At 41.8% G+C, this 11086-nt stretch overlaps 1 protein-coding gene across 3 annotated transcripts; it reads right to left on the bottom strand.

Annotated features, from left to right (window-relative positions):
- Window positions 1-236: 236 nt before the first annotated feature.
- Window positions 237-7610, bottom strand: FBXO5 (F-box protein 5). 3 transcript variants are annotated; one of them, XM_067293581.1, is made up of 5 exons: window positions 7562-7610; window positions 4861-5597; window positions 4556-4646; window positions 3175-3336; window positions 237-1341 (listed from the first exon to the last, which is right to left on the bottom strand). In XM_067293581.1, the coding sequence occupies exons 1-5, from the start codon at window positions 7565-7567 to the stop codon at window positions 1090-1092; spliced, it is 1248 nt and encodes a 415-aa protein (XP_067149682.1). In that variant the 5' UTR covers window positions 7568-7610; the 3' UTR covers window positions 237-1089. The 3 variants fall into 3 exon arrangements, with proteins under 3 accessions (XP_067149682.1, XP_013813119.1, XP_067149681.1); XM_013957665.2 differs by lacking the exon at window positions 7562-7610 and adding an exon at window positions 6744-6754; XM_067293580.1 differs by lacking the exon at window positions 7562-7610 and having other exon boundaries at window positions 4861-5754.
- Between the last annotated feature and the right edge of the window lie 3476 nt (window positions 7611-11086).

The following is an 11086-nucleotide window of genomic DNA, read 5'->3' on the forward strand; positions in this document are numbered from 1 at the left end:
CCATAAATTCAGTCCATAGAAAATTTTCCACTGAATGCTTGTTCAGAGACTACAGAAGTTTACTACTAAAAGCCTTTAGGTAAGCTGCAGGGTCACAGCATGAGAATGGTTTTACACAAAAACAGAAGAATCTGTCTTTGTTAGTCAACATTTTTAAGAATCACATACTGGGAAATAAGCATGAAGAGTAAACTTTTAAGATTATAAACAAAGTCCAGACTTATCAAGCTGTTGAAAACAGTAATTTATTTTCACATTTACAACACAAACACATGAAAATATTTAAAGTGGTATTTACAAATATATACAAATAGTTAAAATGTCTTATAATTCAGAAAAAATAGCAAACCAAAGGTTTTTTTTACCAGTATAGCCAAGATACAGTACTTTTTTCTTTCTCTTTTCTTTTTTTTTTTAATTGGAAAGGATAGGATCACAGTGGCTCTTGAATGAGTGAAGAATGAAGGCACAGCAACAGAAGATTCGCATAAGGCAAATCATCAGATAAAATGGTATTCTGAACTCTCACATTTTAAAATTAAGGCAAAGCTTCAAAAAATAGTAAAATCTAGAGTCCCCGCACAATTTTATGTTAAAACGGACCTCACCCACCTTACTTTAAATTTTCACTATAAAAGCTTTAAAAGACTTTTGCAACAACAAGAGCAAATACTTTTTTTAAAACAAAATTTATGCTTTCCCCTTTTGCTATTCAGAAATTGCTAATGTCACACATGGAAGGCTACTTGCCAAAGATGATTCTCTTTCTTTGTTCAATATTACTGTGGGCAATTTTTGAAGACTAGAACACTGCAGATAGAAATTGTCAAGACTATATTTAAAATGTTATTAGAATCTATATCCAGAGTTTTCTTTTACACATATTAATTGGTAAGACATTTTTAAATGGATATTTGTGAAAATTCTCAGGAATTTAAACAAGACCAAATATTAAATTACACAATTAACTTTTTTTGTTTTTTGAATATAGAATAGCAGGAAGCATTTTCATGTTTGGTATTCTTCTTGGGTAACTTTTATATCTGAAAGAACTTTTATGGCTTATCTGTCAACCTGTATTAGGATGGATCACAATCGCTGTAGATTCTGTTTGCTTTTCTTAGTCCCGGGAAGCGGCCCTAGCTTAGAGTTTGGTTTCACTGGTTTGCCACTCATACAGTCACTGGAGCTGTGGTAGTTGCACATGCACTTTGTGCAAAAGTCAAAGCCACAGCTTTCACGGTTGCATATTGCTCTGTGCAGATAGGAGTCATACTTCGCAGGTGATCCACAGCGATGGCAGACTTTAAGGCTTTCAGAATTTTTCAAGGTCTTGGCGGCCTATTGGAAAAGTATAAAGAAAGTTATGAGTGGAAGATAACATCAGCGAATGCTTGAGGTGTGCGTTTATTTAACTACCACAGAACACATTGTACATTTTAACTTTTTTCCCACTCTAGAGAAATAAATTACAGATTTAGTGTAATTGTTTTTATCAAATTCCAATGAGATTGAACAAGAATAATCAGTCTATAACTGCAGATATTTTCTATTGGATTAGAGGTAACCAATTTAAAATTATTACTGTTTGTACGGTTACAGATGACTGGATAGACAGATTAAATGCAAAGCAGTAAGAAAAGTAACCCAGATCTAACTGCTGAATTCTCCAGACCTCATCCAAGGATGGGGATTTAGTTAGCTGCTTTCATTTAAAAGGGGGGGGGGGGCGGGGGGAAATCAGTCTGAACTCTACTGAAATTACTGTCAACATTTTTGAAAAGTGATCAGTGAGTACAGAATTATCAGCTGTGGGGCACTGCCTGAGACACCAGAAATGGAAAAAATTCCTAAGCTTCTCAAATCCATTTTTGACACAAAAATGGATCTATCCAAAATTATTTGGCATTTGAAAATTATAGATCTTATATATAACAGCTTATATTACTTAATTGTTAAAAGCAAAATATTTTTATAATCTAAATGTGTGCATGGGCACGCACACACACACATATTTTCTTATCATGGCAAGCAAAAATTGAGACTGCTACTTTAGTTTACAGCTGTACTTTCAGATTCGTAATGCTACAAAGTACTGTATATTTGTTCTAGAACAGCTTGATCATACTTTCCTGTCTGATTGTCTCTCGTCTGTTTTATAAAGCTTGCTACAAAATGAAAGTCTGCAGCCACTTCTAAACTGACTTTGTATCTTTTATCTCACCAATTTGCAAAACAAGATTTTTGAGCTTGAGTGTAAGAACTGCTTTGCTAGTTGGAAATATACCTTCCTTATTAACAGTGACTTTCAACTGACATTTTAAAAAGTCTTGTAATACCCTTGCAACATAGAGCTGCACCTAGATGTGAAAAAATGCTTAAGAAAAATAACAAGGTGAAGGGAAATCCACACTTCCAGTGTTTCTACTTCTGTAAAGCAGTGCACCTTGCTGAAATCAGTTTGTAAACCTAATAACTTATCTGTGACAGTTGTGCCCATAGCACTTTGCTCTATAGGAAAGATTAGAAAATTATAAAGTCTTTGAATGACAAAGTCTCTATCTAAAAAATTAGTTATTAGCAGTTGTTGACTAAGCAACAATCTGAATTAAAACTCCAAATTTGGGACACATTTCAAATATGTAGTTAAAAAAGCTATTTCAATTTCAGAAATTAACTGAAAAAGCAGCATAACATGAACAGGGGGAATATTCATTTCAGTTTTCAAAACTAACTACTTAGTCTTTGCCCTTTTTTGAAAATAGAAATTGACCATCACTGTTGAAGCAAAATTGACAGCTTCTGGGGACTATATATCTGGAAAGCACCAGATTCATCATAAGCCTACGGAAACTAAGAGGAAATGACTAAACTTTTTCATGTCTGATCCATGCCAAAATTTAAGCACACACACACAAAAAAAAATCACTAAGCCATTTTGATGGTACCTAAGCACTCAGGAAAAAAAAGATATTGAACATCCCAGTGTATTAATATTCTCCAGTTAGTTTTTGACAATTTTCTAAAATTGGCTCAGTAAGAAAAAATCTGGTAGCCATACATATAAGAATTATAAGCATTTCAAGCTGAAGATACTACTTTTAGAAATATGTTTTACAAGCTGATCACATGCCTGACAACATGTGAGTAAAGATGAATGAAAACATCAGTTACCTCAGAAAACTCCATGAGCCTGCTGTGATTCTTGGATGCTTTGGATCTGGTGCCTTTTTTACTAAAGTTGTTTGGTGGGGTGGCTTTCTGAACAGAAGCTAAAGCTGCTCGGTAAAGAACATATTCCCTTGTTGCAGCATGTTCTGATGTTTTACTGCCATCCTAATAAAAAGAAAAACATGAATAAAATTAAGAGTCAGAGCTGTTAACTGTTTATAGAATATGAAATGACTTTTTGTTTAGTATGAGCTAACAACTTATCTTTAATTCCTCCTCTGGCTAGAAGGTTTCTAGTAATTAAGTGTCATAGCAGGTATTATGCTACCAATTTTACCTTAGCTTTCTCAGCAACTACTATTGTAAATGAAGAGAAAGGACCCCTGGTTCAGACCACCAAAACAATTATCTTCTATTATATAATGAAATTTGATTTCATATTAACACATCACAATTATTTAGACAGAGCATGCAATTTAGTCATTGCAGTGTTTTAAAGCACAAAGCAAAATTTCTGTTTCTTTATGGTGAACAGGAATGCTTACACCTTTTCCTTCTGAGTCAATTCCTTCCCTCCCCTGATATTCCAAGTTTGCACTTCAAGTTAAACAGAATGCACAGTGGCAGAGGGGAATCAAACTTGACAGGATGAATGTTCCTATCAGTGGTGTCCAGCTGTTCCATCCCAGACTAGCATCATAAAGCACTATAGAAAATTGAAGTTAGTAACCACATTCTGTGCAGATTCTCCATCTGGTTTCATTGTCTTTCCATCTCAGGAAAAAAAAACACTCCTAGTGTTTTAGAAGAGTCCTGCCTTGGTAAGCGTAATGCTAGTGTAGTTGGATCTTCTTTTATCATTTTATACAATAAAAATGCTGGGCATTAGGCGTGGCTTATATGAAAAGGCTTTTCAATTATCTGTAGCTGACATTGCACTTCAGAAACTGCTGCTGGAAAGCACAAGTAGAGGATCCAAATCTCATTGTTGGCTGGTTAGTTTCTCTTACTCTTTCTCTTTCTGGATGAGTAGCCATGCTGAAGTAAGCAAGCCATCTGCTGAGAGGGTCCATGGCTTACCCAACAGGCAGTGCTGGAGCTGATGCTCTTTTTCCTTTTTAATACAGGACATGTGGAAGCTCTTAAGAACATCTCCTTGGGTAACCTTTTCAGTCAACCATCTCTGAACTCCAAAAACAGTTATGGCACTAAAGATGAAGTGATTAATAATGCTTGAGATAGAGCATCCTAACAGGACAAATTCAAATACTCCAGTGAAACCAGAGATCTCTTTTGTGATTGCTTAAGGCTAGAAGTATTCCTGAAATAACAAAAAACCACCACTGATTTAGGCTTAAAATATCCAGCAAGTGCAGAAACTTACAGAAATGTTTTTCACAGCTTTACTATATGTTTGGAAAGCCCATTTATCTTCATGTAGAATCTTCTTCCATGTTGTGCTGACTTTGGCAACACTGTAATGAAAATACGGACATGTCAGTTACCGTCTAAGAGAGGGGAAAAAAGGTACTATTCAACAGTAGGAACAATTTTGCAGTTAGGTGATAACTTAATAATATACCAAACCATTGAGCAAATGTTCCAGGCCTCATATCTAAAATATTCTTAAGGCTTCTGATTAGGTTGTTTGCTTTCCCCCCAAAATACCTAGAAGATCAATATACTTACTTTATTAAATCCATCTCATTGAGGTGCCTTAATATGTTTGCTAATATATGCTTCAGGTTCTTTTGGAAGAGTTCAGCAAGAATGTCTATTCCATCTAACCCCATTTTCTTTCCAATCAGGTTATGAAGTTCAAACTTCCCCCTAAAAACAATCTTGTCTACTGCAGTCCAAGACTTGAGATTTCTTTTACCACTTTTTTTCAAAGTTGAGCAAATCATTTCTTCATAATGGATTACTGGCAACAGAGTCTTCTTTGAAAACTGTACTTGGTTTTGGGTCTTCATGAGACAGTGCTTTGGTGTGCCACAGAGATTTCCAGCCAAGGGTATACTATCCTCATGTTCTACTGGATCACTGTATTGATTGCTTAACATAGAGGAGTAACCACTGTCATCATTAAATTTACTATTTTCCAGTGCCTCCATTTCATAGACACCTTCATCAAGTCTCTGGGTTACTTGTTTGTTTTCTTTGTTATGTACAGGTCTTCCTTCATCTTCAAGATCTAAACTTCTGGGGACTGCATGGTATGATTCACTAAGGAATACTTCCTGATGCTCTTTGGCACAGTCTTTACAAAACCCTTCCTCATAACTCGAGGGGCAGGATTCTTCCAGTCTTGTTTTTTCCACAGCAGACTTTGACGGTGTGAAGCCAGTGTGAAGAGAGGTACAATTAAAATCACATTTCATTTTGAAAGAATGGTGAAGGTTTACTTTCATTATTTTGTTTGTATCCTGCAACAACAACAACAGCATTAATACAAGGCTACATAAACAGCATTACAGTCTTTTTTTTCCTTTTAAAGAAAGGATCGTGTCTTCCTTCTGCAAGTATGAATTTTAAGCTTTATCTAACTGACCCTCTAGTGCCTAAAACACAGACAACTAAGGATTTGAGTAGCCACGCACTAAACCTATGTGAGATCTTCTCAGAATAGGAGGTTTAGGCTGCATATAACTGGGCTGAGAAAACTGACTGGATCATTTACATCATCTCCATTCCCCTAAATATAGATTACTTTTAGACACACCATTGACTTTACTTTTTGCCGTAAACATAGTCAATATACCCAGGACATTTGCAGTCACTGCAAGGAGCACTGATAAAAGCCATTTCTGTGGCCCACGAATGATAGCAGAGTGCCCAGAAAGCTCATGTTGGGATGGCCAGGACAGAGCCACCAGAAGGATTTGTATCCAAGGCCAGAGGCAGTGTTACTGATGCAGCCAGATATCTTGCAATGGCAGGGGAGAGGGGGGTGGTGCAAGGAAATTGTATGCATGCTCACTCGTACATGTAAATTACAAGGGAAGGCAGGGACCATTAAACAATGATTAAGGTGAAATATAATAAAACAAGCATGTTTTTAAATGGGTGGGAGAAAAGGACCCCGGGACTGATATAAGGAAACAGTTTTTCTTGACCCATTTCTTTCCCCTCCCCCCAAATGTGGGGCTATCTATATTAACAATTGTGGGGGGATGGGAAAGCGCTGAAGAGGAAGAGGAAGCCATCTCTGTTGTATTAAATGTAAGGAAAAGTAATTTTCAACATGCCTTTGCAATCTGAATGCAAAATAAGCTTCCTCATTTGAGCAAGTATTTTAGGGGATTTAAGCATTTTCAATAGTGTTGGAAAAAGCAGAAGAGAAATGGAGGCATTTCATGAATGCTCCAGAGAAAAAGCCCCTTCTTACCGATACTGGATGGAATAATGGAGAAATATATTTAGCTTTTTGGGCACTGTGGGTAAGACACAGGGGAGAGGTATAACCCCTTCCTAAACCGCCTCCTTCTCCCCTTTCCCTCCTAGGACTTGGGAGCTGTGAGCAGGGGAGCTACTGGGCTGAATCCGCTTAGAATTAGAAATTAATCCCCCACCTCTACTCCATGTTTTTGAGGTACTGCAGTTACAGCAGAAGCCTCAGCCCCCTTTAGCGAAATTTACTGAGGTCCAGGGGCTTTGCGCTGTCAGGCTGCTCCCCGCCAGAGCTCACGATGGCCCGGGTCCGAGGCAGGTAGACAAGCTTCGGGGACCCTGCCAGCCCCGGGGCCGCCAGAAACCGCGCTCCGCGGCGGCGGGCTTTCCGCTTTCCCTCGCATTTGAGGCTTTCCCCCACATTTGAGGCTTTCCCCCCAAAATGGTGGCCGCGGGGCGGGCAGGAACGCGCCGGGGGGATGCCGCCCTCCCGGCGGCGTGGCCCGGCGGGCGGGAGACAGCGCTGCGCGCCGCCGCCTCGGCCGCCGCCCGCCGGCGGCATCGGCGCCCTCCGGCCACGGCGGCCCGGCCAGGCGGCCCCGGGGCAGGGGGCTGGTGGCGGGGCGGCCCCGGGGCGGGGGCTGGTGTGTGGGGGGTCGACCCCCATACGGCCCCGGCGGCGGGGCCGAGCGCTCCCCGCCGGCGCCCGTGCGCCACGGACCCGTCCCGCCGGCGGGATCGCTGCCGACCGCCCTCCCTCAGCCTCCCCCCGAGCCGCTCGCCTCCCCGCACGGCGCCGCCGGCAGCCACCCGCCGCCCCCAGCCCGCAACGGCCCCTTCCGCGGGGTCCCTCGCGCCGCACGGCCCTCCGCGCCCCCGCTGGGGCGGGCAGCCTGCGGCTGACGGGCCCCCCTGGCCTGACCTGGCCTGGCCTGGCCCGGCCCGGGCCGGCCAGGCCCGTTTCGGCTTGGCTCGGCTCGGCACCGCCGCCCGCTCTCACCTGCATGGCTCTAGCCGCCGCGGTCCGCGGGCAGTGAGTGCGCGGCCGCCCTCGCCGGGTACTTTTAAAAACTTTGAATTTGGTATCCAAAATCGCGGCGGCCAATGGGGCGCCGCCGGCGGGGGCGGCGCGGCCAATGGGAGGCGGGCAGGAGGCGGGGGCCAATCCGCGGCGCCGCGGGCGGAGCCGGCCCCGCTCACATTTTCCCTCCTCGGCCGGCGAGGAGCGAGGCGAGTGGCCGCGGCGGTGGCGCGCGCGCGCTCCGCGAGGGGGCGGAGCGCGGGAGACCGCGGGGGCGGGGCCTCTGCCGCCGCGGCGCCCGGCGCTGTCAGCGGCCGCCCGCGCCGGGACTGCTCCCGGCCCCCCGCCGCCCCGGGCTCTCCGGCCGCCCCTCGTCGCCGCGTCCTGTGGGGAGCCGCCCCGCACTTACCCCTGCGCCGGCTGCCCCGGCGCGGCAGCCCCATCCCGCGGCGGCGAGGCGCGTGCTGGCGGTCCTCCCCGGAGCAGTGCAGGCGCTACTGTAAAAGAAAAGAAGAAACCGCATTGCCCCCGCTGTCGTGGACCCGGCGCTGCCTCTTTGCAAACGCCCGCCCGCGTCCCTACGGCGGGCCCCAGCTATTTCACAAAGCTCCTCGGAACAGTGTGCGCGATCCTATTTATTCCTGTAACTGCATCTTGCCTGCGAAGCGCTCGGTGTCGGTGGAGAAATGGCTCACAGAGAATGCAGGTTTAATGGTGGAAAGTGGTAATAGGGCAGAAGAAACTTCTAAATTCACACTGAACGTATGTATGATCTGCCAGGCAGCTACTGGCAAGCAGTGCTAGTTTCTCATCCATTCCTGCACTGCCTTTTCCCATCTCTTTGTATATGATTAATCTCTTGCTGAGTTTATCTAAAAGAATGAATTGATTCTGCATTACTGGTATAAGACACGCAATTAGAGTGCTACCTGATGCCTACCTATACTTACGTTTATTTTCAGATTGATATGTTTGGGATAGACACATCATTTTTTGCACACTCAGTGTCAATACCACGAGGGGAAGAATTTGTTAAGTGTGGTGGTGGATCATGCATCTAGATTCCCTTCCATGGCTGGAAGGCAGTTCTGTTAATGCTTGCAAGAAATATATTTCTTTTTAAGTATAATCAACATTAATCCTTAGCAGATCAATTCTTCTGGAAGCTAAGCAAACTGAACCTAAGTGGAGGTATCCCATCACACCTGAAAATACAATCTTCTCGCAGTTCAAGAAGGCTCCGTTATTTGTGAAGTCACAGCTTTGTGAGAAAACAAATCTTTCATTAAAATGAATACAGAGCAAAAAAGAATCTTCAGGTCCTTAAGGAGTAAAGCTTACCAGGAGGTACTGTTAACTGTAAGGTCAAAGGGCTGCATTCACAGGACAACTTAAGGTAAAGAAGTCCACCTTGTACAACACTGTCAGATGACAGTTTTGGGATACCTCTGTCAGTCTCCTGCCAGAATCATGTGATGGTGTCTGGCTTTTCTCACACTGATCCAAGGGTGGCCACTTGCTAGGCAAGGAATCATCTAGTGTTTGTTTAAGGGACAAACAAGAACAGGGATGCGGTGAGCCAAGCAGAAGCCGGCCAGCAAGCCCACCAGTGAAACAATAGGCAATGTCTAGGGTGACAGAAACACTATTATGTTTTATGCAGTAGACGTTGGTGATGTCCCTTATTTGCTTAGGGGAATATAAAGCTAAAGTTAGACTGAAGACATCTCAAACTCCTTCCATCATCTAGTGTAAGATAAATTGGCTATTAGTAAAGTCAAGAAGAGTGTGAGAAGTGCTCTAACGTTTTCTGGTTACAGCACTGATCTGGCAGAGATGAAAACCTCAGTCCTAGCTTCTGCTCCAAAGAATATATAATTATTTTACACAAAATTCATCAGCATTTATTTTTATTTCCTGATGTGCCAGTTGGACTTGTAAACCTGCTAGTAAATCTACACCTAAGGTCTCACACCAACAGGATATATGTGTATCTCATTTTATGCATACGGGCACTCCTATGTCTTAATGTATGCATCTTTAATGTAAAGATTTGGAACTTAATCATAGTTACCATGCAGTATTTCCTAGAAAACGAAGCTGATAAAAGCAACAAATGATTCTATACATGCTCTTTTTTTTTTTTGCATGGACATTTGTTCCAAATACAGACTAAAATTTAAGAAGAGAAGATAATTATGAACCTGATAATAATCAGTTTTGTATTTGCATTCCTTACTGGATTTTATACAGGATTTTTAAATAATGCTATTCTATAAGTCACCTGTAGCACACCCTGTTGCATTTACTTTGTTTCTACTCTAATTTTTCCAATTGATTTTATTGATTTTAATTAAAGAGAAGTCTGAAAGTAAACTGTACTTGTGGTAAAGCTCTTCCTTTGGTTCTGAGTATTTATTGGTATTTATATTTTAAATATATTTTGGGTGTGCATATATACATGCATATGTAGCATGCATGATGGAATAGCGTGGCATGAAGGCTGCAGGGTTTGTACTACTATATATTTGGGATTGTAAAATACAGTCTAATATTAAAGTTAAAATTCTTATTTTTCCACTGATATAAACATGTACACATATATCAGTAGTTTAGAAACTCAAAAGTTTTACTTTGCTTTTACAGATCAATTGATTTAAGATGCTGTTAAATAGAAGAAAAGAGTCTACAACAATAAGATGTCATTCATATCATGTAACCTTTAGAAAACTAATAAACTGGACAGCCAACTAAAAATGTAAAGCAGAATTGAAAAACTGAAGCCAAATAGAGACTGAAATCATATCAGTCTTCAAGACAGCCAAACTATATTGTAATTTTTCTTTTCACTTTTGTCTCAAGAACAAAAATATTCTTTCCCAAAGTAATTCACATAACTTGTCCCTTGGCTTCAACAGCTTTTGTTGGAAAAGGGAATATTCCTAAAGAATTCTTCTTCGTGTTTTTAGTAAGTGCCACAGGGCCATGAAGACATGAAGGAGATATACTTTGAAGAACTCCCTCTCCCACGCCATGTGTGATACTAACATATGTTTTGTGAAATCTCTGGATCAGTACTAGAGTCACTCATTTATCATGTTCTTTCAATGATTCTAACAAAATAACTTTTTTTTGCTAACTCAGGTAAGCTATTTGCTACTGATGTCTAAACTATTGTCTGAATGAAACCTGGGACTAGAAATAGCTCAATTATTTCTGCCTACCTTTTGAGAGTGGCGTGTCAGTATCTTTTCAGTGGAGAAAGTAAAAACTGCAGGTACTTCTGGACCAGACACATTAACTTTTTAACTGTACTACTGCAGCAATATTGTCTCATATAAAGTCTTCTACTCAGCAAGTAAGAAAACTGTTTATCAATTATGAGGAAACAAGTTATGTTGTCTTTCATGATCTGAAAAGCAGTTCCATCTTCTGGATAGTGCTCCAACAAGCTCTTTGGTAGACAAGTACCTGTATCTGCTGTAATATGATCTGACAAAGAGC

This window comes from Apteryx mantelli, chromosome 3, assembly GCF_036417845.1.
Source record: "Apteryx mantelli isolate bAptMan1 chromosome 3, bAptMan1.hap1, whole genome shotgun sequence".
Lineage (NCBI taxonomy): Eukaryota > Metazoa > Chordata > Aves > Apterygiformes > Apterygidae > Apteryx > Apteryx mantelli.